Genomic DNA, 24,677 nt, shown 5'->3' with positions numbered 1-24,677 from the left:
CCAGCTCCAGTCCTGTGCACCGTCACTGGCACACTGCGCGGTGCGCGCGACCTGCTGCTGCCGACCGCCGGGCTATCAATGTACGGCCTGCCAGTCTCGGACAGGACGCTTGCCTGACCTGAGCTCAACCCTAACGTTACCCGGCAGCCTCGCTTTGCAGTGCAGAGCAGTCTCGCTCTCGCGCGGGCTGCTGCCGCCACTCGAGACGGTCGCCATGATGCCCTCTGCGGCACAGGCGCAGTCTCTCCAGACCATCCAGTCGCCCTCTCAGCTGCACTACACCGGTTCGGACAGCTCACCTCGGCCCATCAAACGCCTTCATACCGAGCAGGACAGCGGTGATGAGGGAGGGCTGAACAACTCCGGGGATGACAGGAGCGACAATGATAACGACCTAGACGACTCGCACGACCTTGTCCGCAACGGCAAGCGCAAACGGCCCATCTCTGTCTCGTAAGCCCAATTGTCTCTCCTTGCCTCTCCTCTCGTCTTATCTGATCGCCACATCTCCACACTTTACTGCCTCTATCCCAACATCACCCACTCCCACTCCCGCTCTCGACTCCCGTCGCAACGCCTCGCATGCAGTCGTGGAGCAGATCGTGGATCACATGTGGGACGGCCCCTCTCCTTGCCGACCTCCAATGACCTCGTTGTGTTGTCCACATGTCTCCGTCGTCCCATCACACTTCGGGCGAAGAGGACGAGCAATCCGAGCCTCGCCTGCCTGCCTTGAGCCTCGAGCTAAAGAAGTCTGCTGATGACAATCCAATTCCCAGGTGCGAGCTGTGTAAGCAGAGAAAAGTAGGTCATTCTGCCTCTTTCACATACCATACGATCATCTTTTCTCTCGCGCCACGCATATCTCAGAGCAAGCTATGTGGACTTTACTAATCGACAATTGTCCCTGTGGGTGCGTCAACAGAATACTAATTGCTGTTCTCTAGGTGAAATGCGATCGTGGCCAGCCATCCTGTGGCTGGTGTAGCCGCAATGGCGCCCTATGCGAATACAAGGAGAGAAAGAAGCCCGGCCTGCGTGCCGGGTACGGTCGGGAGCTTGAGCAGCGGCTTGACAAGCTAGAAGAGATCCTTCGCACTCATGCCGAGATACTTCAGGCTTCGATCACCGGAAACCAGCAAAATGGGCACGCCATGGCGCATCCAAACGCGCCGCCGAGCCTGCGAGGGAGCAATGCAAGCCTGCCCAGCGATCATGGCACCCCCAGGGAGGTTCAGCAGGCGCCCATGTTCGCAAGAACAGACTCTCTGAGAACACCTCAAGCGGAGACAGCTCTGTTCCTGCAAAAGCCTTCGACATACCCACAAACCACCCAGTCCATGGATTTCGCTATGCCACAACCATCTCCATCCCTCCAGTCTATGCACGACGGGTTTCAACCGCCCGTCACAATGGCAGGTATCTCGCCTACCAGCCATGGACATTTGTCAGGACCGATCCCCCCTACTGCCGCGGCACAAGAGTACTACGGCACCGGCCCTAGCCAAGGAGCGCTCTCTTCACCCAGTGTAGGCATAGGCCAAGGCCAAGCACAGATATCCTCAGATCAGGAGCTCCCGCCATACGATCTTTTATATGCGCTAGTGGACCTCTATTTCAAACACATAAATACGTGGTGCCCGATTTTGCACCGGAAGACCACCTTGGACTCACTATTCGGGCCCTCAATGATCGACGAAGCGGACAAGATACTCTTGCACGCAATTGTTGCTACCACATTACGCTACTCAGCCGATGCCAGGTTAACAGAGGATAGAAGGCGGCATTACCACGATATATCAAAACAGCGTGTTCTACTCTATGGCATGGAGAACTCTTCGGTTAAGGCTCTCCAGGCATTAGTTATCCTAGCCCTCGACCTCATCGGTAGTAGCAATGGCCCACCCGGATGGAATATCATGGCTCTCATCACTCGATCTGTGGTTCAGCTCGGTCTTGCTGTCGAGTCGAACTCATTCTCCGTCTCACCTAATTATACATCCATATATACACTCCGCGCAATGGTGCTCCCTGAGCCCAAAGACTTCATCGAAGAAGAATCACGAAGACGGCTGTTCTGGATGATTTACCTTCTTGATCGATATGCTACAATCTCGACAGCTTTCGAGTTTGCACTTGACGACAAGGAAATCGACCGCACCTTGCCGTGTCGGGACGACCTGTGGATCAAGAATCAGAAGGTAGATACGCGATGGTTTCGCCCTGAAGATCGACCAGACGGCGGTACGCCACCGGAATACGAGATGAATAAGCCTGAAAACCTAGGTGCTTTCTCCTATTATATCGAGATCTTGGGCATTTTTTCCAAAATCCACAAGTTTTTGAAGCTGCCCGTCGACATTAGTGCCTTATCCGATGTCGAGCAGTGGCAATTACGCTACAAAGAGCTTGATAATATGCTGACGAGCTGGAAGTTCGGCCTGCCCGGTGAATATGGCAATATGGCAAAGCTATTCCAGCCGGGCTCGGCCAAAACACTGAACTGCGGGTGGGTGATGTTGCATGCGACCTACCACACCGCTGTCATCCGGCTTCACTCGTCCGCCGCATACCCCACAACCCGCTCACCTATCTTCACCCCATCATACTCTGCCAGTCAGCGTTGTCATGGAGCTGTCGAGAATATCGCCGCGCTTGGCGAGTTCGTTCTTGCCAACGGTCTCCTTCCCAAACTGGGGCCACCGTTTGCCTTCACTCTCTGGGTCGCTGCGCGTTTGCTTCTTGTACATGGCAGCACTGTGGAGCACAAACTCTCGCCACAAATTGCTTTCTTTGTCGATAGCCTACGTGAGATGGGCCGGTTTTGGCCGGTTGCACAGCGCTATTGCAGTCTCCTCGAGCGTGTATTAGACGAGCATAAGGACAGCGAAAGGCAGGGTGACGGCGTAACTCCGAGCAGTGTCAAGATCTTGGCCGACATGCGACGAACAGCATTTGATCTTGACTTCTTGATCAGTCACCAGCCTCGTCATCTTGGCGGCGGAGCAGATAGTAGAATGGGCAATGGTGGATTCAGCAGATTTCCAAGTGTAACTCCCGCCAGGACACCGCAACCGAATGATCTAGAATATCTCGATGTGTTCGACTTCTTTAACGTGCCTAGGTTGCCATTTGCCGCGCCTACAGACGTAGGACCTGGTATGAATGGTACGAATGGGAACCCTGGCGGCGAGATGGTCACCGATGGGCCTAATCCAAATGGCAACGGCAACACGAATGGCACTTTGCAAGGAGCAAATGAGTTCAACATTACGGATTTCATGGTTGATGCCAACCGCGATTGGTTATTTAAGCAAGAAGGGGGCAAGTTCTTGTCAGGATAATTGGGTGAATTCCACGAATCACGACCGATCTGGAATCATTCTTCGAGCCATATGAGGTTGTATATCATTCAGGCCGGCTCAAGTAGGGAGTATATACCAATTGGGAACCATGTACGTACGTGAGTACCGGAGTTAGGCATAGGACATACCAAAACGGTTTCGCACTTTGAGATTCTTGCGGTGGAGTAGCCAACTCTTTCTCTTTAGGGTTATACGTCACATTGAATGAAGTTCAAAGACCGTATAGCGGCACTATAGTTACATAGGCCATCAATGACACGCAATTGTTGTCCGATCAATCGTCATGCAACCTCGGATCGAGTGCCACCTTGTACTACGCATTGCTTCCAAAGGTGGAAGGACGTTGGGACGTCTTTGAAATGGACATGTTGACGCTTTTCAGGACCAGAAGCAGTAGTATCTTTTTCAGGCACGGGAAATGAGGGTTAGGTCACCGAGTCAGCCATTGTCACCCTGAGTTCTTAGACAGCGCGCCAAATTACCATAGTCAGATAGCCGAATGACTGAACTGGGACATTGTGATGTGCAGACGCCAATCCAGGTACCGAACGACACTTCGGATGATTGAGCCTTGCTGTTGCTACGCCAGGCGGAAGTCGAGAGGTGCCAGGAGTCGTGGTCGGCAAAAGGACTTTTGAGATGCAGCCACGTCACGAACGATCACACCCGACCGAGTGTGACAGGGCGGTAAGCACCGCGGATCGAGAACAGGAAAACATCGCAAAGCCGTAATCTTAAGCGAAAAGGACCGCCATACCCTGTTGGCGATCCGACTGTACTGACGACTAGAGCTAGATTGTGTCGGGAAGTCGACGGACCACCATCTTATTTCCCATGGTATTTTGGCATTGCAACCTAGGTGGCGCTGTCAAACACACAGACAGCACGGCTTCTGATCTGGTGTCATTGCATGACATTGGCATTTGACAGCCAAGGCCCGTGTGTACTTACTGTACATACACGCTCATCTGAAGGTTCGTGCGGAGGGTTTGGGGGCGGGTAAGCAGGTCCAGCCCTAAACGAACCAAGCCCCCTGGACAGTCCCGGATCTGGATAGGCCCATCCCATCGCGTACCTTCTGGGGGATCGCCATCAGCTGAAGGTACGGGCCAATATCAAGCCAATATGCATTGGTCAATCCTACCAGGAACAAGTGACTCTTGGCCTGTCCAGCCCGTGCCGTGTTGTGAACAAGTAAGCTGTAATACACTTAAGCAAGCATTACCCCGGCACCCATGGCGCTCACAAAATCTCTGACTGGGTTTGCTCTTCTTCACCCTGCAACTGTGCTTCATTGCTGGCGTTTCTCGATGTGAGCAGACAGAGATGGTCCGCCTTCACGTAGTCGCTGTGCTCGCGTGGGCATGGCTCGCAGCGGCAGCCATGAACCTGACCGCGATGCCTCCGTGTGCGGTGAGTCGAGAACCCCGCGCTTGGCATTTTGCCCCTGGGATGCACATGGTCTTTACTAACTTGGTTCTCGAATACTCGTAGGTCTCATGTCTCATTGCGTCTCTGTCCGAGACGACTTGCGATACGCGAGACTCGCAATGCCTTTGCAACGACCAGCAACTTACGGATTGGGCGAGTGATTGTGTAAGGGCGAATTGTACGGCGAAGGAGGCATTGAGTACGCAATTCGAGCTATAAACGACTGTATAGCATGTTAGAAACAACCACTGACTAAATATCATCCAGCCACGAAGAAAGTAACATGGTCAAACTGCGGGCGACCGCTCCATGACCATACGACGATGATTGAGGCGATGAAGGGAGTGCTATTCACGCTAGAAACGGTCTTCTTCGCGGCGAGAGTCGCATGCAAGGTGTTGAAGCTCTCTGGATGGTGGTGGGACGATACGGTTATGACAATGTCATATGTAAGTGGGCCTGGAAAGAGCCTCAAGTGTCTCAGACACTGACGATACTTGCAGATTGGAGCTGTCGGGTTTCTAGCCGCAACATTTCTTGGTAGTTTCCCCTTGCCTCATTTCTTGTCTATTCTCAAACTCCTCCTGACACCGAGTTATAGAACAACGCAACGGTGCCGGCAAAGATATTTGGACCTTGTCATTCGACCAGATCACAGGCTTCCTAAAGATCTTCTTCATCTTCGAGGCGCTGTACTTCTTCACGCTCGCGACCATCAAGGCGTCGATCCTATTCTTCTACCTACGCATCTTCCCCGACCAGACCTTCCGCATTGTGCTGTGGTGTACGCAGATATTCAACCTGCTGAGCGCTACCACGTTCATCATCATCATATGCGTGCAGTGCCGACCAGTGAGCTATTTTTGGACAGGGTGGGACGGTGAGCACGAGGGTTCCTGCTGGGACATCAACGCGATTGCGTGGGCGCATGGCGGTATCAACACCGCCTTAGATGTGTGGATGTTGGTTTTACCGGCGACGCAGATATACGGGTTGAACATCCAACTGAAAAAGAAAATATGGGTCCTTGCAATGTTTGGAGTTGGCATCTTGTATGATTACCTCCCATAACGTCATGAGAGTATACTGACGGACTCCCAGTCTAACCGCAGCGAGCTCTATAAGGCTGAAGAGTCTTGTCCTGTTCAGGAGCACGACCAACGTCACAAGTGAGCATACCCAAGCCATGGCTTTCGCGCGGACTCTAATCTTACATCCCAGACAACTTCTTCGTTGTGGCGTTATGGTCATGCATTGAGCTCTCTGTCGGTATTGTGGTCGCATGCCTACCATCATTCCCTCAACTATGCAAACGACTCTTCCCCAGCATAGGATTCTCAGATTCGTTCGGCTCGCGGCTGACGTGGATGAACTCGAGACGCTCGACAGCTCCCGAGGCGCCGTCCGCCACGAGATCGCATATCTACTCGAGAGAAAGAGACGAGAGGAGGAGACCGTCATGTGCAAAGCAGTCGGAGGAGCAAGCAGGTGAGTGGAGTCAAATCAGCTTGGTGAAGGTCAGGACACAGCGGAGCACGGATAGCCAGCATCGTGACAATTCTTCGACGGCAACAACTTTGGTGTGAAGGGCTGCTCAGAGCAGGTCATGTTAACGAGTTTCTGTATTGATTAATTATAATGATAATGAACATAATGTTATCCAATATGTGGGAAATGAGCCGGCCAAGAAGGCTGAACGAATGTTGAAGCCGACGCGTAGGGAAGACTAAGAAAACTTTCCACAACGATGTAAACACGACATGTGATCCAAAGCGCCAGCATACAAATTACCAGTGGTACGTAAACCGTCCAATACAGTCCGTTCAGAACCAGAACCCACCCGCTGTGGAAAGGAAGTTCCCAAGGTTGAATGGAAGGGGTGATGGGGAAGGAGGCAATAATACCAAGTAATACTGGTATGACTACCAGGGATAGGGCAGATATTTTCCACAGTTTGTCCTCAATGTCAGTGTGGAAAGGAGACTCCCAGGCAAGCATATGAAATCCGCCATAGAAGAAGAAGAACAAGAATGCCCAGAGAATGGCCCTCCATGTGTCTTTGTATTGGAGTAGTATGCCCACTGGGCTGTTCGAGCTGTGTGTCCATAGCCACTCCACATCCGGCCGCCCTGGCCTGTTTTTGTCGTTCTTCGTCTTCTGCTCTCCATCTGAGAAGAGTCGGTATTGTTGCATGGCATCTCGAGCCTCACTGCACAGTCTCAATGTCTCCCTAGGGATCTGTATTAGGGTTTCTCCATTGGGCACTTGAAGCATGGATTGATTTCCGTCGTTAAGATGGAGAAAATCAAGAGCATCATGTAGGATCTTGCCGTGTATTGTCCTTCGGTATATATGACCATGCTCCATCTGTTCAAGTTCCAAGGCCAGAGTCGTATCAAGTGAGTCTTGAGAAACCGCCGTTGTCGCCTTTGATGTTGTCGACTCGGACTTGTGGAGCCGTTCAGGCGATTCGGATCTACCATCATCGTGGTCGTGCATCGAAGCGTTCTCGTTCCCAATCCCGAGGATCCCGCTACTAAGGACGTCTTTTTCTGATACACGTCGTGGACTTGGTATACGTCGTCCAATGCTACTTCTCATGCACATAGCAGCACATATACCTCTCGCGGTGCCATCAAACGCAGGGATGAGAGTCGGCTCCTCGACATCGAAGGGCTTGTTCCACCACAGAGCATACACCGTCAGAGCGCAAAGGCAATGTGCGAAAGTGTTCAGTTCCAGCAATGTGACAGGAAGCAGATCCGCAAGCCGCCAGATAAATTGCACGCAGAACCAGATCGCCTGGGTACAAACCAAGAACTTCGCTAGGCCGTTTGACTTACTCTTATCACTAATTTCTTGCTCAGATATATCCGGTATCAGTTGTGGCTCCTTCTCAGCCAAGAATGTCAAGCCTTCACTGCTCAAAGTTAATCTGGACCTGCCTTGTGGAAGCGGCAAGTGATCTGGACGGTTGCCCGCATCGAAAGCAAAGCCACCCATCACAGCGTAGGCGCTATGCGTCTTAGTCCAAGTGTGCCGTCGTGCTAGATTCGGAAGGTCTTTGCCTTCCTCTCTTTGCAAATTTGGACAGTGCGTGCCTCGCAAGAACGGCCAGCAGTGTCTCTGCGATAGGTAGTGCTTCTGACCAAGATGTATCGCCACCTTTGCATGAAGATACTTTGTGGTCGAGTATTGCATGTATGCGCTCAGAACCACCTTGCATATATGAGAATCCGTGAGGCATGATCATAAGCATATATCAACTTACTATTTCGGGAGCGAGCAAGCCCGTAAACAGCCACAAAGTCTTGAGCCAATATCTGGCCATCGTGCTAGTCCCATGCTCGGGGATATTCAGATGAACCGCCGTCCAGATACACAACGCGAGTGTAAATAAACAGCTGAAGAGTATACTCCATGTTCCGCGAATATCAGGCTCTTGGTGCCACTGTGCCGTCTCATTCAGTGGCTCGGAGCCAAGTGGATTCCACATCGATGCGACTAATCTCTAAGTATCTTGCCTAAATGTGTCTGAATAAATATCACAACCAGAATCGTATTCCTTAGGGACCAAGAAATTCATGTTGATCAACATCACGCTGGGAAAAGCGATTTAAGAAAAAATGGATCAAAGTATGCTCTGGTCTTGAAGGCTGGCCTTTATGAAGTCGATGAAGCAGGCAACGTGGCAGTGGCTTGCAAGCCAGCTCCTCGATCAAGGCATCAAAGGTCGATCACCACTGATTGGGTGCGAGTTTCCCGCGCCCTTCCAGCTGTGGTCTGGTTAGGCAAATTGTCAGGCTCCATCTACCAGGAGGAACGTATCGAGGCCGCTGCAATACGTGCCTGGAGTATTCGTCTCAAATCAAGCTCGCATTAAAGAAACTATGTATGATACAATCTTCTGACTCATTTTGATTCCGTTTTATGGTGAAATTGTGAGTGACATGACGGATCAATATTTTACCTAGTTGCCCAACCTCAGATTCCTGTTACTAGGCGTATGAGCTTGTAGGCATTAATGAAGCTCTTAAAGCCATTATTGTACCTCTCTGCTCAACTTTTTGAGCGGAGGAGCCTAATAGAGATGCAAGAATAGTGACGGAATAATTCACTGCCACAGCCACATCCTCGAAGTGGTCACCGAGACTCCTTACTTGACTGTTGGGCTTCTGCGCTTAGCGAACGTATCATAGACGTATAGAAATTCAACGAAAAAGCATTTTGCTGCACGGCTGGCCCTATGCGACAGCCAGCTTCATCCCGCTTTTACTCCTCTGACCGATTCCGTTTTCATAAGCATGTTGTAGATGTCATTGATTTTCAAATTCAGCTTGTGTAACCCACCAAAAAGACTTGAAAAGTGTCTGATATGATTGCTGTTGTAATTCTCGATGATCTACACTGCTGTTGTTGTTAAGCCCCACATTCAGAGATGAATATATCAAGATGTTAGTCACGGTATCATGGTGTTGGCAACATGTGCGATTTAAAAAATATCTCTCGAACATCATTAGCATTTACACAGCCAGCTGGCTGACTTCAACACCAGCGACCCATACCTTCTTCAGCCTTCTCATAGCCTGGATGCCGTCCAATGGATTACCATCCACCAGAATCAAGTCCGCCCTCTTTCCCTCTGCAACCACACCCCTATCAGTCAACCCAAATATCCCCGCCGAGACACTCGTCCCGCTCCTCAGCGCCTCAGTCTCGGTCAGCCCAGCCCTCACCATGAACTCAAGCTCGTCGTACAGCGAGCTGCCATACGGCACCGCCAGCCCGGGGGCGTCATTGCTATCGCTGCCCAGCGCGACCGGGATACCCGCATCGAACATCTTCTTGACGCTCGCGAGCGCGTTCTCCACGCTGAACGTCATCTGCGGCCGGGCCGCCTGCATCACGGGGATCACTGCAACATCTGGAGTCAGTAACTGCCTTTTGAGGACAGTGAAAGAGTAGGGAAAGGCTTGAAAGGGCTTGAAAGGGCGTGAAAAGAGATGTTTCGGGAGTAGCCGCCCACATTAGGACGGTGACTTTGTCTCCATTACACCAAACATGGCTAAAAGAGGTGAAAATAAACTCCCAAAAAGTTGCTTACTGCCGGCCATCATGATGACAGTGGGCACGACGGCGCGTCCCTCGGCCGCCATCTGCGCGACCAGCTCGTCGGGCAGCACCGCGTCTGTGGGGATGTGCGTGAGCACGTCGACGCCGGCGCGCGCCGCCCGCGCGTACGCCATGCTGTTGGCCGCGTGCGCCACGCTCAGTTTCCCGTGCCGGCGTGCGGCGGCGGCCAGCGCGGCGAGGGTCTCCTCGGGGAAGCCGGGCATGTCGGCGATGAGCTTGATGTAGTCTGCGCCGTCGGCGACGCGCGCCTGCACGAAGGGCTCGGCCTCCGAGGGGGACTTGACCTGCTCTGCGTCAGGGAGGCGGAACATCATGGCGTGGCGGGAGCCTGGTGCGGAGGCGAAGAGGCCTGAGGAGAGGAATGATGGCAGCGGGGTGTTGTTGGATTCAGCGGTAGCAGTGCGTTGGCGTAACGAGTCGAGCTCCTCGGTGGTCTTGCGCGTGCCCATGTCGAGGACGGTCGTGACACCGAACGGTGGGAATGCGCTGGCTGCGGAGGCATGATCCGCGTGTACGTGAGCGTCGATGAGACCTGGCAGAAGTGTCTGGCCGGACCCATCAATGACAGTGACGCTTTCACCTTTGTCATCTGGTATCGCACTTGCAGAGTTGGTGTTCACAAAGCGGATGACATCGTCGGAGAAGAAGACTGTCGAAGGGCCGTGAAACTCACGGCCGTCAAAAAGGTTCACGTTGGTGATGAGAGTTGCCATGACCTCTAGGCAATTTGCGCGGAACGAGATGACAAAGATGTGATCACGGAATTTGACTAGAGCCGCTTCTTCGCGAGGAACAAGACATACATCATCGATTTATAGAAACCTCAAGCATGCTACGCCGCCAGCCTACATCTGGAGTATGCACAGTCGGCAAAGTAAGAATCAAGCAGCAGTCTTGTTTGGCAGAGGTGATCGCGGAAACAGGATTGGCTGATGATTCGGCAAGGCAGATTTGGAGGCACACTAAGTGCTGAACAACTAAGCGATGCCTGCATCCGCCGTAAGGCCCCGGTCACACGGCATGAGATGTTCACCAGGAGGGTGCCGTGCCGCTTATACTCACGGCGAGTCGGAGCCGGTGTACTGCCGTGTGGAAGTCGGCTCCGGAGTGGCACCTCGGAGCAAGCAGCTTGGCATGCCTTAGCAGCTCGGCGCAGCCCTCGGGTGGGAAGGAGCGATCGGGGCAGACCTGCCCCGTCTGCCGTAGGCGGGTCTTACTGGGTCCGTTCGGCGATCAGTTAAATCAAATCAATGTGCAGCGCTAGTGAGGAGGGTTTAACAAGACAGAGACAGCCCACCCGCCCACAAAGCTGCTGGTTTGCCTTGTTTAGTGAAGAGCCTAGACGAAAGGATCTGCTCGACTAGAAACACAATGAGCGGTATCCGGCTGCCTGGTACCGCAAGAGAGGGACAAGGCGACCTGAGAGCGTCTCGGAGTCAATACCGACCGCAGGCGCAGGCGCTGTAACTGGTCGTCGAGGATGAGCTATTGGTTGACTTGGTAGAGTCGGGAACAATTGATCGACCAGGTGTCTTTGAATAGAAAGTGATGTGCATTGTTGATCCCCGGAGACTCAGGTGATATCGATTTTTCCGGCCCTTCTAGGCCAAATTAATTCAGGTCGGTCGCCCATTGTCCCGAGATGGGGGATTTGCAGTAGGATTACCATAAAGCCAGATGATCGACTTTTCCCCCTGAGACTTCACATACTGAACATGCCATACCGGTTCAGGGGGGCCAGCTCGGCACACATCGATAGACTCGCCCAAGCTGTCACAAAGGACACCTTCTTCCTCATTGAAGTCTGGTGTGTCTTTTTGTCTCTTTTTGAGACCGTTAAATCGTTCCAATCGATATTTGGTCTTAGCTTGCCTCTTCGTCCTCTCAAGTCCATCGTGAACCAGCCAAGACCGTGCGCCTTCCAAACCTTCGGCGTTAGTGTTTCTGTTTGAGGAGAGTGATGTCGACAGGACGTGATCTGGAAATTTCTTTGGTGGTCATGTTTGAGCACACCGTCTTTTTTTTTTTTTTTTTGGCTGCAATTACCGAGCAGGCCGAGGCATGTTTTGCTATGCATGTTCAAGACATGTCAAAGCTACCGTCGGTACCTTGCCTTACCTTACCTTACTTTAGCTTAACAGCATCGGAGAACAATCTGTCCGGACTCTGGTGTGGGTGGGTAAAGTAGAGTACTGTAAGTAGCATGTAGGTACTGGTAGACGCGTGAGTGGATGCACAGGAGGAGGCCCATTCACCAACGTCATCAGGGTCTTGGAAAGCCGCCCTACAGCGTTCTGGGCCGTGGATCTCCCCCCAAGCCACAGGGTCTCCATTTTCGAGAGGATCACTTAGAGCGAGCGGGAAAAGCTTTCTTTTGGTTACAGCAATGCATAACATACCGTATACCCAGACTTGCAGCAGCACATTTCAAAGCAGGACCCTTTGAGTGAGTTGGCACAGAGGGTCCCCTGAGGTCCCCTATTCTTAGAGCGGCGCCAGATCGGCTAGCACGGCACGAGCGACGCAGGCATCTCACGTGCAGGCTTTGCCCCGGTGGTGCCCTGGGAGCGTGTGTTGGCGGATGATCGCTGCTGCAGCGAAATTTCGGGAACGCCCAAACGGAGACTTGTGGCTTTCGCTGGCTCGGCTGGCTGTCCACTGGGTGGCTCCTTCCCGGTTCTCAGCATTCTTGTCTTGCAGCGAAAGAGCGATCGGCGGGGTCTCGACCCCCAGAGACCGCGATAGGCTTAGGTACCAACTGACGCCATAACACCCTAACATAGCAGCCCGTAACAGCCTATTCGCTGGGCTCCAGCAGCTAACGTAGCCCTGCATATTGCCCAGTAGGTACCTATAGGATGGCCCATGGCAGTTACCAAGTAGACAGTTGCGTGTGGGATGGACAATGGGCACTCCTTGAGGGAAGGTGCAGAATTCTATGACGCCTCTCCATAGAGCACGAGACGTGAGAGTTTAGTAAAGAGACACAACAGGGCAATACAGCCGTCCAGTGAGTCTGAGAAAGGTGCTTGCTAGAGAAAGGAAAAAAACAGTCAACGAAGGCAGGTGCAATGAACGGCGCGCGTGGTTGCCCTGTGTTCATTCGTGTTGTGTTCCTTGGTGCGCCCAACGCGGGACAGATGAGGCAGGATCCAGCACTTCATCCCGGGGTGGCTCCTCCCCGCTAAGTTTTGAAACGATGCAAAACACGGCAGAGCAGCTGCTGGAGGGAAAGCTTCAAGGGGAGAGCGGGCTTACACTAAGAGAGAAGGTACGTATATGACACGGCCGGCAAAGGGACAAGATGAGAAGTGACAGGATGGATGCCATTGAACTGTTAGCGTGTGGAATCACTTATCAGATGGATCTGGGCTGCTGAGATGGTGGAATTGCAAACACAAATACCCTGTACTCTAACAGCAATCACAGCAAAGCAACAGCCTGCCCTGTCCTGGCGCAGATCAGCTCTAATAGCGGTACGGTACTTTATCTTAGGTAAGGTTGCCAGGTACCTTAAGGAGGTGCAGTCCGCCCATCACAGGGCACAGGCCCCCATTAGAGCGGCTCGAGTCTCCATCAGGTGCGTATGCTCCAGCTGAAGTCGCCGAACCCGATCCCCATCTTCCCAAGTCCCAGCCCCAGGGATCGCAGATCGTGCCTTCCTCCCTCTTGAATTTTTTCAGTTCGTTTTTGAAAAGCTGTTATTTATTTTTTTTGTTGCTTTTGGCATCACAGCGCCTTCATCCCGCGCAACCTGTCAAAACACAGTCCGGTGCAGCGCTAGAACGAACAGGTTGCCATGACCGCGGGCAACTTTCTTCTTCTCGCTAACAATTTGGGGAAAGAGGTCGCAACGCACATATCGACAAGGCAGGCGACGCGCAACAAGCTGAGCTCGCCGTTGGACGGCAAACCCTCCAACTACCTGTCGACCGCAGCAAACGAAGCGGTCGTATTTCAGTCACCGTCTCTCCCTTAGCAGACGGCTTCGAGCAGCAAAGCTCGCCTCCTAGCTGACGCGCATTGCGAATACAAGCCATTAGAGCCAAGCGAAGTGTTACCGAAAGTGAGCTGTATCCAGCTCCACGACGTCTGCGGCGCAGCTGACGATGCCGAACCAACAACCCCCCGTCGGCGAAGACGCCTGGGTGGCAGTCGCAGAGAGCCGCCGTCCTACCGATCTGCTGTCGCGCATCGAGAACATCGAGCTCTTCAAGCAGGCTGTGTCTGCCGAGCCGGGCAGCTTGAAGATCTGGGTGGCGTATTGTGACTACTTTTGGTCTCTGTATGCTGGATGCCAACCACACAGCGATGCAGGTTGGTCGCGCGAAGAACAAGCCGAGGCCGGTCAGCTCTTTACACTCGATGCTGCCTTGAGCCTTTGGCAGACGGCCTACGAGGCAACGCGCTACAGGTTGAACGACAGCCATGAGCTCTGGAACCGCTGGATCTCCCTCGAGATGGAATTGTTGGCCAGGACGAGAACTCCTGAGGGTGTTAAGCGCATTACTCATCTCTTCCGCAACCGGCTACAGACACCCCACAAGACATGGGATGAAACCTCGCAGATGTTCTCAACCTTCCTCTCCGAGTACAACAGAGCCGCCTGGGAGTCTACGATGCAGGAGATCACCTCGCTCTCCAAAGAGGCGAAGAAGATATACGAGTCCCGCGACCCCTTCGAGCTGAAACTTGATGTTGCTGCTAGAGAAGGCAAAGAGGACGACTACAAGGCTGTAATGAGAGACTACCTGGACTGGGAGACGAAGCAGAATATGAAGGAAAAGAAACACAAGGAGCGCGCCATCGAGATCTGTGTTGGTCTCTTTTCCCGTGCCCTGACCGGCGTATTCTCTCGGGATGAAAGCGCTTGGACGGACTATATTGTATGGCTGTCCACGCAACACTCTTTCTTCGCTGGCCAGCTCAGATCGATGGAAATCCTGCAAGCGCTGCCTCGCCAACTCGACGTATTGCAACGTGCCGTCCAACATTGTCCGTGGTCCGGCGATCTGTGGGCCAGGTACATTTTGAGTGCCGAGGAAGCCGGCTTAGCATTCCATGACATTGAACGGATCAAGCATGCCGCCACCGACAGCGCTGAGCTTGACAGAGACGATTTAACGGGAGTCATTGAGATGTATGCTGCTTGGTGCGGGTACTTGAAGCGCCGAGCCATGGATCCAAATGCCACCGACGAGGACTCCGATGTCGCTGATCTGGGATTAGTCGCAGCTCTAGAAGATGTCCAAATCTGGGGGAAACGGATATACGGCGATGCGTACAAAGGGGACCCCAACTTCCGCCTGGAGCGCATACTAATCCAATACCTCACCGAGAAGAAGGGTGCTATTGACGAGGCACGCGAGCACTGGCAAGAACTAGCAACCAAGGACCTGTATGGCGACAGCTACAACTTCTGGCTTACTTACTATATGTGGGAATTGTCCGTCTTCCTCTCCCAGAAAGGAAAAGCTCTCAGCCCTACGCCTGGCCCAGGGCCAAGGACTCTGAAGGTGCCTAGCATGGCAACAGATGTGCTTCAGAAGGCAATCTCTAAGAAGACATTGGACTGGCCAGAGAGGGTGATGGAAATCTACCTCCAACACTGCAACGATTACGAAACACCCGAGACTTTGCACCGCGCTTTCGACACCGTCTATAGGACACGCAAGGGGATTGCGAAACGTAGAGAAAGGGAGGCTGTTGATGCTGCGGCTGCATACAGCGCACAGTACGCTCAATACCAGGAGCAGGCCCAGCAAGCTGCGACGCAGGAAACTGGCCCGGAGTCACCGTCTGGTTCCAAGAGGAAACGAGAGCTTACACCTGGAGCTGCCTCCGATACCGCGAGTAAGCGAGTGAAGAACGAGAGTGAGGCTGAACTTGTCAAAGATACAGCAACTACAAATGAACATCAGCAAGAGCCTCAAAAGCGTGACAGAGAACACACCTCTATCATTGTGACAAGTCTTCCCGCAGAAGCGACCCAGACGAAGATCAAGCAATACTTCCGCGAATATGGCCACATCAAAAACTTCATTCACAAGGTTGAGGAAGATGGCAATTCTGCTGTGGCGGTCATAGAGTTTGATACTTTCGAAGAAGCTCAGTCTGCGCTCCTGCGCGATGGCAAATATTTTGACCAACAGCAGATCACCGTCAAGCTCGCAACTGGACTAACTTTGTTCGTTACCAACTTCCCTCCCAGAGCAGATGATGCCTTCATCCAGGAGCTGTTCAAGGATTGCGGCGAGATCCTGTCCATTCGTTGGCCAAGTCTCAAATATAATACGCATCGGCGTTTCTGCTACGTTACGTTTCGTGATGCCGAGGGCGCAACCAAGGCAACGAAGTTTGATGACACGAAGGTTGAGGGCCGCTACACACTCGAGGTGAAACACTCCAACCCAGGCCAGAAGAAACAGCGCGAGCCACCGAAGACGGAGAGAAAGCCGGCGGTACACGGGCCTCCCGCCTCAACAGCACCAGCGTCGAAGGTTGCTCTGATGGCCCCGCCGCCCACAATCAAACGACCGGTGCTTGGCAAGGGACAGGCAAAGAGAGGCTTGGGCTTTGCCGGCGCCATCAGCAAAGAGACTAAAGTACATGAGAATGGTAGCAACGCGCTGACGAACGGCACATCTACTGCGCCGGCCGGCGGCGGGAAGAAGAGCAACGACGACTTCAGATCGATGTTGCTCAACAAGAACAGTACACAGACAGAACAGCAACAGCAACAGCAGCAAAATGGGCTCGATACTGGGGCGGCTAAGGCGTGAATGGGACATGGAGTGGAATTCATTATACCCCTTTTAAGAGAGTATGGCATTTTCATGGCACGGAAAGGGATGTAGATCTTCCTGTAGCTCAAATAAAATCCCGCCTTCAAAGTAGTAGTCTGAGGGTTAGACTGCGGGACTGGGGGGGCTTATGTTATCACCTAATGAGACTATCTTGACAATATTATAACCCTATGATGAAAGTCAGCTTTGAATGACGAGCTATTTGGAACATGTGATGGCCGTCAATCTAACGATATGCGAAGCTGCCCAAGTCCCTTGCTGAGTATTTGGATCCAATCTGCTGAAGCCTGTCCGATCTTCCCACAAGAACGTGCTCCATAGCAATGTGAACGGTACGTAGTTCCGGAAACCCCCAGGTCCTGGCGTGTCTCCCGATCAGCAGCTTTAGCTGCTTCGGGCGTTTTCTAATGCCACACAGTACTCTCCCGTTCACCAGTACAGAATAGGCATATTTCTCGTGGTATCAAGCATGCTGGTAGATTTGGGTCATTCCTTTAGGCACATCTTCCACGTCAAATGGTGGGGAGGTGAGCAGTGCCAACATTTTGCGTCTAGAATGAAGGATGCCTACGTCCGACTGCAGGCGAGGACGCTTCGCTGGAGCTAAAATTGCAGTGAAAGAGACGATCTCTCGGAGAGAACCTTACCCGACGTTGTCCGAGAGTGCTCGCATATTACACACATGCGACACACACACTACAATGAGCCTTGAATTGGCATCTTATCATTGAATCATCACCAGTATCGCTTTAATTCGAGGAAAGCAGACAGTAGTTTGTATCATTCAAATGAATGCATTTCAGATCTAAATCTATTGATTCATCTAAATCGTAACGATAGAAAGTGTCAAATGTGGTATCAATGTGGTTCAATGAATGTGAACCGGTTCATCCAAGCCTTCTTGTTTTTGGTTAATCTTCCCCATGAAAAGATAAAGAAAAAGTGTCATAAACGCCGTTAAAATGCTTTCCGGAGAGCTGCTCATGCCACAGGCAGGACTCCGTCAGGAGCCTGCTCCCGGATTTCGATGCGAGCGAGCTTCTCGATCATCTCGCCTGACTCGTCAGATTTGAGCAACATCTTGGCTTCCCTCACCCTGCGAGCATGCATCTCGCGGTCGATGCCATGACGGACAGCATCCAGCACGGTCTCCACGGTGGCACGTGGCTTGTATGCCGGTTCAGTGCCGTCCTGGTACACACCAGTCTTCACGAGGATGGAGTACCAGGTGTTGTCGGACTTGGCGTCCATGGCGTTGGTACCGCGTACGTCAGACTCAGGGGTATCACCCACAAAGTAGACAGTCTCTGGCGGCTTGGAGTCGACAAGACCATGCTGAGTGGCGCGCCACTGTTGCAGCAGGCGAGTTGCAAACTCGAAAGTGCTGACCTGTGGCTTGCCGAAGGCATGAGTCTTTAGTTTCTTGCCTCCGGTGACATCGGAGAAGACAGTCTCGACGATCTTGCGTAGAGCACCCATTCCAAGACGGACGTGCTCATGTGCAGCAGACCAGACGATATCGTTATGAGAGAAATAGATTGGCGGGCCCTCATCGAAGGTCTCAGATCGGGTCTCGAGCCGGCCACCCTTAGACATAGCAATGTCTAGAATGATCTGCAGATCAGATGCCCAGTCACGGCTGTCAGCGAAGACAAAGACAGCTTCGATGACAATGTCCTTAAGGTCGCCACGCTCGAGGAGATCTCGAGAGTTGGCGTGCTCAAGGTCTGTCAATTTCCGAAAAGGAGCGACGGCTGAGTTGGCCTTGATGATATCACCAGGTGTGATAACGTCGCGGAAGCCATAACCCTCAGCGACTGTACGGCACTTCTCACCCTCGCCACCAACAACCAGAACAGCACCACGGTACTTCTGGGCAAGCTCCCTCATGGGAGTGTGACCACAGATGAATTGACCGGGGCTCACTTCAAGTTCCAGCTGTCGTGAGAGATCAACACAACGCTCGGCCTCAGTCTTACCGCCGCCGTTGGTGAGGAAGATGTATGGTCTAACAAGAAACATATTAGTATCGAACAATATTCGAGACGATCTGATTTGAAACTTACACTCTGATGCCGTACTCATTCTCACCGTTCAGCATCTTCATGGCCTCGATGGCCTCAGGGATGGGACTGCCACCCCGAACCAGAACGCCATCAATGTCGAAGGCGAAGGCGAAGTTGTCGGCAACCTCCTCATCGGCATTGAAAGGAGTGACCGGGTCGGTCAAGGGAGTCGCAAGGCTCGCCGGGGTTCCCGCCTGCGGCGTAGCCAAAGACGCCGGTGAGGCCGGCTCTGAGTCGGAGAGAATGTCTGGGGAAGCCGGCTGTTCATGAGAAATCTTGTCCTCGAGATTCCTTCGAGCAATGTCAAAGGTCTCTGCGAAACTGCTAGCGGACACGGTCCGGCAAGGGCCTGCGGGTCTCTGAAGTCGGGACATCGTGGGCTCTGTGCTGTTATTTTTCGGACGTAGCTCCGGTGAGATAGACAAAATGACTCGAATGAAAGAAAGAAAGTAGGTCTTCGGACCAGTTTCTCCTACTTTTCAACAGACGGCTGGTGATTAGAAGAGTTTAGCTCATTAGAAGAAGGGGAGCAGGCCCGTATTTATACCCCGTTGGACTCCAGATTGAAGCGGGTGTGTCTGGGGAACGGGCGGACATTTGTTATGGTAGATTGCCTCCTGGGCTGAGATACGTCGCCATAGTGTTGTGAATGGTGATGCCATGTGGAAACAGTGGAACCGCCATCATGAACGAGTTTTCACTTGGGATCCAGATGGAGTCAGGGTACGGCGGAGTATGGTGGAGACGCTCGAATAAGCAGGATGATGCAAATGCCAAACAACTGCCTTAACCTCCCGTAAACAGACCATCCATTCACGTCTCGTCATTGTTCTAATCTCTCTCACCGGCGGCAGCCAGCCAGCCAGTCTGCACAGGGATCCATATAAGCTCGGCAGGGTACTTGGATTATGCGGCTGACTTTTTTCAGGGTCTTAATCTGAGTCAAGCCGGTGCTAGAACCAAGTAGGGAAGGCTGTGGCCAGGCAAGGGTGGATGCAGCCGGGAAAACTCGTTCATCTATCAACTCAAAGAGGCAGAGCGTGGCGATGATCCAGTGCTTGTGCGAGGTGGCGTCACCAAGCGACCTTGGCCGGTCAATTCTCGAGTCGCGCGGGTGGTGTATGGCGAGTAAGAACGATACAGTGTCTATCTTGCAGAATTACACCGAAAATAATGATCCAGGAACCCGTCGACAACTACTGGAGCCAGGCGAGCCAGGGCACCACACCTGTGCCGTATCTCGCAGGGGATTGGATATCTCGACTCAACAGTTGGCGAGATCTGCGTGCGTGTGCAACGTACCAGCAAGCCCGCGATGCCCCCTTTCCCCTTTAGGACTACGAGGCCGCTGCAAATAGCAATCCACAGAACTTGTGGCATGCTGCGACGTGGGTGGCCGCCAAGAACCTTCGCGGATGCGCCGCCGATCACCATGACGTCAAGCGGGAGTCCGGCGTGGATACCGTTGTTCCAGGGTGTAAACGCCGCACTCCTGCGTGCTCCGTGTCAAACCTGCGTGTGTGCAGCGCAGCGCAGCCGGCCGTCTCCAGCCGTCCTTGCCGATTCGGCGGATTTTGGCATGTCTGTGCAGTGTTTCTGAGGTCGGCATGGTGTGTGGTGTGGCCCGGCATTTCCTCTGGTCCCTGACCATGACCATGGCCACCCTGAGACTCGCCGCAGCGCCGCCTGTCATACCACGCCAGCACGCCCAGGCGCGCCTTACCGCCAGGCCGGAGAATCTACGCGGCTCAACATCCCACCAAGATCGCCGCTTTGCCCCTCGACCATCTGAGAGCGTTCAATGTTGGGGTTTCCCCTTCTCCATTTCCAACCGAAACACACCGTCGACGAATGTACGCGTCTACTGTACGTCTCCGTGAGACCGAGCAATCGTTGATGTGCTAAGTCGACAGTCTACAGAGACAAGCTAGCAGGATTCTTGCAGCCTATTGAGGCACTGCTGCCATGTGGGTCTTGGATGCGTTCTTTACTCTTACTGCTCTCAAGCTGCATGTGAATCTGCAAGTAGGGAACTGTATGGTGTGGAAAGGGGGTGTTGATCCCCCGCTGCAATTGGTTATCTTTGGGTCGCTGTTGCAGGCCACAGGTAAACAAATCCACTTCAGTCGCACATAATTCATCCATCATTATGAGAGAGTACCGTCATAACCGTTCGACACGCCTTGCTTGATGTTTTCCGTCTTATTCAAGCTGCTCTGTTGACATGTGCAAGCGCATTTCCCGAGAGATTAACAGGCGATCAAGGTCGCGTCAGCAATGCTACATGTGCCATTATGGTACATGCATCTGATTATGCCTGAAGCATGAGGAGTGGTGTTGGAAATGATCCTCTGGTAACTCGTCTTGCAACATCCTAATGGTTGTCTCGGCTTATAGACGGGCTCTCTTTGAATTGCAACGGTTACTGGTGATCTGGCATGGCTTCTCGCTTGCTTTCTGGACACTTGCCGTATTAAATCCCATAGATACGCGGAACCCCCGAATTCATCGTCTGATAACTTGCCGATATCCCGCTACCTACGGTCTTTGTGCTCCCTATCGCAGTATCTCGCCGGTCATGGGAAATTAACCTCGTTCTGCAGCCATGCTTGTCAAGACTGGCGTGAGATATGACGACGTTGTGGTTTTCGATAGCGAAGGACCCGCAATCGGCCCGCCCAGGTGCGTTCAGGCCCATATCGCTATGATCGCGCGCAGGCTATGCAATGCAGGGACTGCATGGTGATGAAATGCCTTCGAACTTCAAAAGCCACTGTTTCGTTAAAGCAGCGTCTTGATGAAGCCTGACGGGCATCAATCAAGAAGTTGGCTGAAGCTGGTTGCATATCATCATTTTGGCTTGTCGAGTCGAATATCGGCAGATAAAGCGGTCAGAGAGTTGCGACAAGCCGGTGGCTGTTGGTCAGCAGTGATCGACCTTGAAGTCTCCCTCTATTCGCATTTAGAAACCTCGATCGGCAACCCTGCCCGTTTGTCCATCAGTGATAACCAAGCCCGCCCTCACGGCGTTGGGTCAGATCTCACATTTGTTTTTCCTGACGGCCCACTAGACTGCCTCTGGCCACGAACCAATGTTAACCTCCACGATACCCCAGAACCCCTTGGCTCGACTTCGAAACACGATTTCCACAAAACACCATGTACGAAATGCGTTCGCCTATTTCAGTGTTCCACAAAGCCCCCACCAAACTCAAGTGCCACCGCCTTTTGCGGCTGCGAGGCCTCCCTTTTCTGCCTCCTGAAAAGAGAAGGCACCCCACACACAGCCTGCCCTCCAACCAGCTTCTTGCACTGCAGCGTGGCGCCGTTCCCGGTCGGACAGTGCCTCCTGAGCACTCATGCCGACGCCGAAGCCGCTCACCTCCTCTCGATCGACGCGGAGCCATCCCTTCCATCCTGTGGTAACATCTACGGTACCCGAGCCGGCAACTGGCCCGAGTACCGGATTCAGGAGTACCGGGCTGGCACCGCCTATCACCACCGTTCCCCACCACTCACGAGTGGTGCTGTTATGTCTTCCGTAGATCATATGCTGCTCGGCTGAGGTAACAGTCTCTCGAACGTGAGACAGTGAGCCGCGCGCAGGACGGTAGACGTGAATATGCTTCGTATCCTGCACCATGACTTTAGGTCGATTGGGATGGCTTGGTGAATTTGCCCTGCTTCCATCCCGCGTCGACTCGTCAGTTGTGATGGCAACAACTGTTTCTTGAGCTGTGACATGCGGTGTGCAATGAAGAACTCGCGTAACATCAAACTTGCCATCAACATCGACCACAACAACAGCTTTGTTGTGCGGGGCTGCTATAAGTGTTGCAATAAGGAGATATATCAAGGGCATGTGCCTGCCCGAAATGACCAGCGGAGTCGTCTGAGTTGCTCGGAAGTGACGTGCCACGAGGTCATCCAGCTCAGGAATGGGAAATTTTCTGGGTTTTCCATTTGAAACGATCGAAGTAGAAATTTGTTCTGCAGTGTTTGAAAAAAGTGTCGTTGGATTAAGACTTGTGCGGAGAGTCGTGAGGATCTAAGTTGGAGATCAGTAGTGGTCGCTTATCGGCGATAAGGTTTTGGTGCTTCTCCTGCGATCGTGACGTGAATTCTTCAACCTCAAGCCGACTACGTAACCAGGTGAAGTGCCAAAGAGAGCTCTCATTCTTGAGCAGGCATCAAAAATAACATGTCAAGAATGAAATATAATCGTACCTGATCCAAACTTGTCTCCTCGATCTCAGCCAAGACTCTCCTGCCGACAGCAGCCTCAGCCATCACTCTTTCAGTCGACAACCTGAAAAATCATCTGAAGCACGAAAATGTCGCCGCCCTGCGCCAGCTTCCACGCGTCGCAATTACCTCTTCAGATTCAGTCAGATGCGAGTGGGAGGAAACGTAAGACAGACGACGGCAAGACTATCGATCTCAGCGCTTGCGAACTGCTAGGCTTGGTGCAGTACAGCTGCAGCGTGGACCATCCGGAGCGCCGGGATTCTCTGGTCAAGTGCTGGCCCGTACAGCGGTGGTTCAGGAGGTGAGATGCCCTTAGCGCAGCTCTTTATCGTCAGCAAACACGAAGCGGTTTACACATTTCTGGTCATGATGGGCAGAGAGTCGGATTGATGGATTTAGGTGAAAGGTCAGAAAGCTAACATTTCCGCCAGGTGTCAGGACAAGAAGGGACCGTTCACGGTCGAGACCACCGCCTGGGAAGGTCTTCAGACCGCTCCTGCCACAACACGGGAGACGTCAGATACGAGCGGCTCATATGGCACTGGTTTGACAAGCCACTGGCATGATGCGAATAAATTGTCATAATCTCCAATACAGCCTCTGCGGCCAATTCTTGCGATGCATTCCCTGCGCCGCAATCCTACAACCTTCCGCGATGATTCCCTGGATGAATATGGGCGGTCTCCTCCATCGCTTCTTCCTGCCTGATTGGTGACGTCTAGTTTAGACGGAATGTGCTTCCTTGTGTGCAACTCAGTAGCCTCAAATCTCCGTCGCAGCTCACGATCGGCCTGTGATGTCACCACCTTGACCAACACATCACACAGATGCTGTCACCGAGTGCCCGGCCAACGACAGAATTACGCATATTCATATGCGAAGGATTAGGAATAGAAGATGGCAGTAACTCAGAGAAACAAGCTCGATTATTTTGTTGCTTGCTCATTACAGGGTTGAGGGCGCGACGAAAAGGAATACACTGTCGACCAGGAGGCGCTTTCATCATCAGAATCAAATACATTGTCAATAGCACAGCATGGCAGCGTCTCTGCAGTCTCAAGTAATTCAGACATGCGAATATGACCGAGCTAGGCATGTTGGCAGCAACTCAACATTAGAATGGTCCGGCAGCTTGAAGATGGCAAGAAGTCCCTCGTCGATGTGCCATTTGTACAATAACATATCATCCATGAGTAGACTCGCAAGTCGATTTCGATGGCGAGGACATCGAACATATCATCTCTGCATTTTCCATCTGTGAACAGGTAGACAGTGATGGGCGGCCCGAGAGCCTTTTGACTCGATTGCTTTCTTCGTCTATCCCTATCAAGACAACACCGATGCGGCCACCTTCTCTATAGCAGAGGCGCCGAGTCTTCTTCTCCTCCATGGATATATGGATATATACACTTGATTCAAGCCATTCCTTCGCTCAAAAATTAAGCCCCTTGCTTCGCGGCTCTCTCGTCCTCGAGCTTCTTATAGAAGTTGTCACGGGCGTGGGTGCGCGGCATGTGGTAGCCGTACCTGTATCGAGTTAGAAAATCGATTGCACAACCTTGCGGACGGCTATGAGCTTGTCGAGTCTCCATACCAGTAAAGGTTGCCCATGGCGAATCCGAGACCTA

At 52.6% G+C, this 24,677-nt stretch overlaps 5 protein-coding genes across 5 annotated transcripts; 3 read left to right on the top strand and 2 right to left on the bottom strand.

The window, feature by feature from the left end:
• Nucleotides 1-214: 214 nt before the first annotated feature.
• UCRPA7_5026 (hypothetical protein) lies at nt 215-457 on the top strand (the record flags this gene model as incomplete). The annotated part of the gene is made up of 1 exon (XM_007917576.1): nt 215-457. One exon carries the CDS (start codon nt 215-217, stop codon nt 455-457), a length of 243 nt encoding a protein of 80 aa, XP_007915767.1.
• A 1,369-nt stretch (nt 458-1,826) lies between these two features.
• UCRPA7_5025 (putative c6 transcription factor protein) lies at nt 1,827-3,344 on the top strand (the record flags this gene model as incomplete). Its single annotated transcript, XM_007917575.1, has 1 exon — nt 1,827-3,344. The coding sequence occupies one exon, from the start codon at nt 1,827-1,829 to the stop codon at nt 3,342-3,344; it is 1,518 nt and encodes a 505-aa protein (XP_007915766.1).
• A 5,975-nt stretch (nt 3,345-9,319) lies between these two features.
• On the bottom strand, nt 9,320-10,642 carry UCRPA7_5023 (putative amidohydrolase protein; the record flags this gene model as incomplete). Its single annotated transcript, XM_007917574.1, has 2 exons — nt 9,320-9,711; nt 9,901-10,642. 2 exons carry the CDS (start codon nt 10,640-10,642, stop codon nt 9,320-9,322), a joined length of 1,134 nt encoding a protein of 377 aa, XP_007915765.1.
• A 3,396-nt stretch (nt 10,643-14,038) lies between these two features.
• UCRPA7_5022 (putative u4 u6 snrna-associated-splicing factor prp24 protein) lies at nt 14,039-16,711 on the top strand (the record flags this gene model as incomplete). The annotated part of the gene is made up of 1 exon (XM_007917573.1): nt 14,039-16,711. One exon carries the CDS (start codon nt 14,039-14,041, stop codon nt 16,709-16,711), a length of 2,673 nt encoding a protein of 890 aa, XP_007915764.1.
• A 1,005-nt stretch (nt 16,712-17,716) lies between these two features.
• Nucleotides 17,717-19,175, bottom strand: UCRPA7_5021 (putative phosphatidyl synthase protein; the record flags this gene model as incomplete). The annotated part of the gene is made up of 2 exons (XM_007917572.1): nt 17,717-18,743; nt 18,802-19,175. The coding sequence occupies 2 exons, from the start codon at nt 19,173-19,175 to the stop codon at nt 17,717-17,719; spliced, it is 1,401 nt and encodes a 466-aa protein (XP_007915763.1).
• Nucleotides 19,176-24,677: the final 5,502 nt, after the last annotated feature.

The sequence above is a fragment of the Phaeoacremonium minimum genome (assembly GCF_000392275.1).
Source record: "Phaeoacremonium minimum UCRPA7 unplaced genomic scaffold PA7_03_scaffold_379, whole genome shotgun sequence".
NCBI classification, from domain to species: Eukaryota; Fungi; Ascomycota; class Sordariomycetes; order Togniniales; family Togniniaceae; genus Phaeoacremonium; species Phaeoacremonium minimum.
The sequence above is the reverse complement of the archived record's forward strand: the minus strand, read 5'-3'. Positions and strand labels throughout refer to the sequence as shown.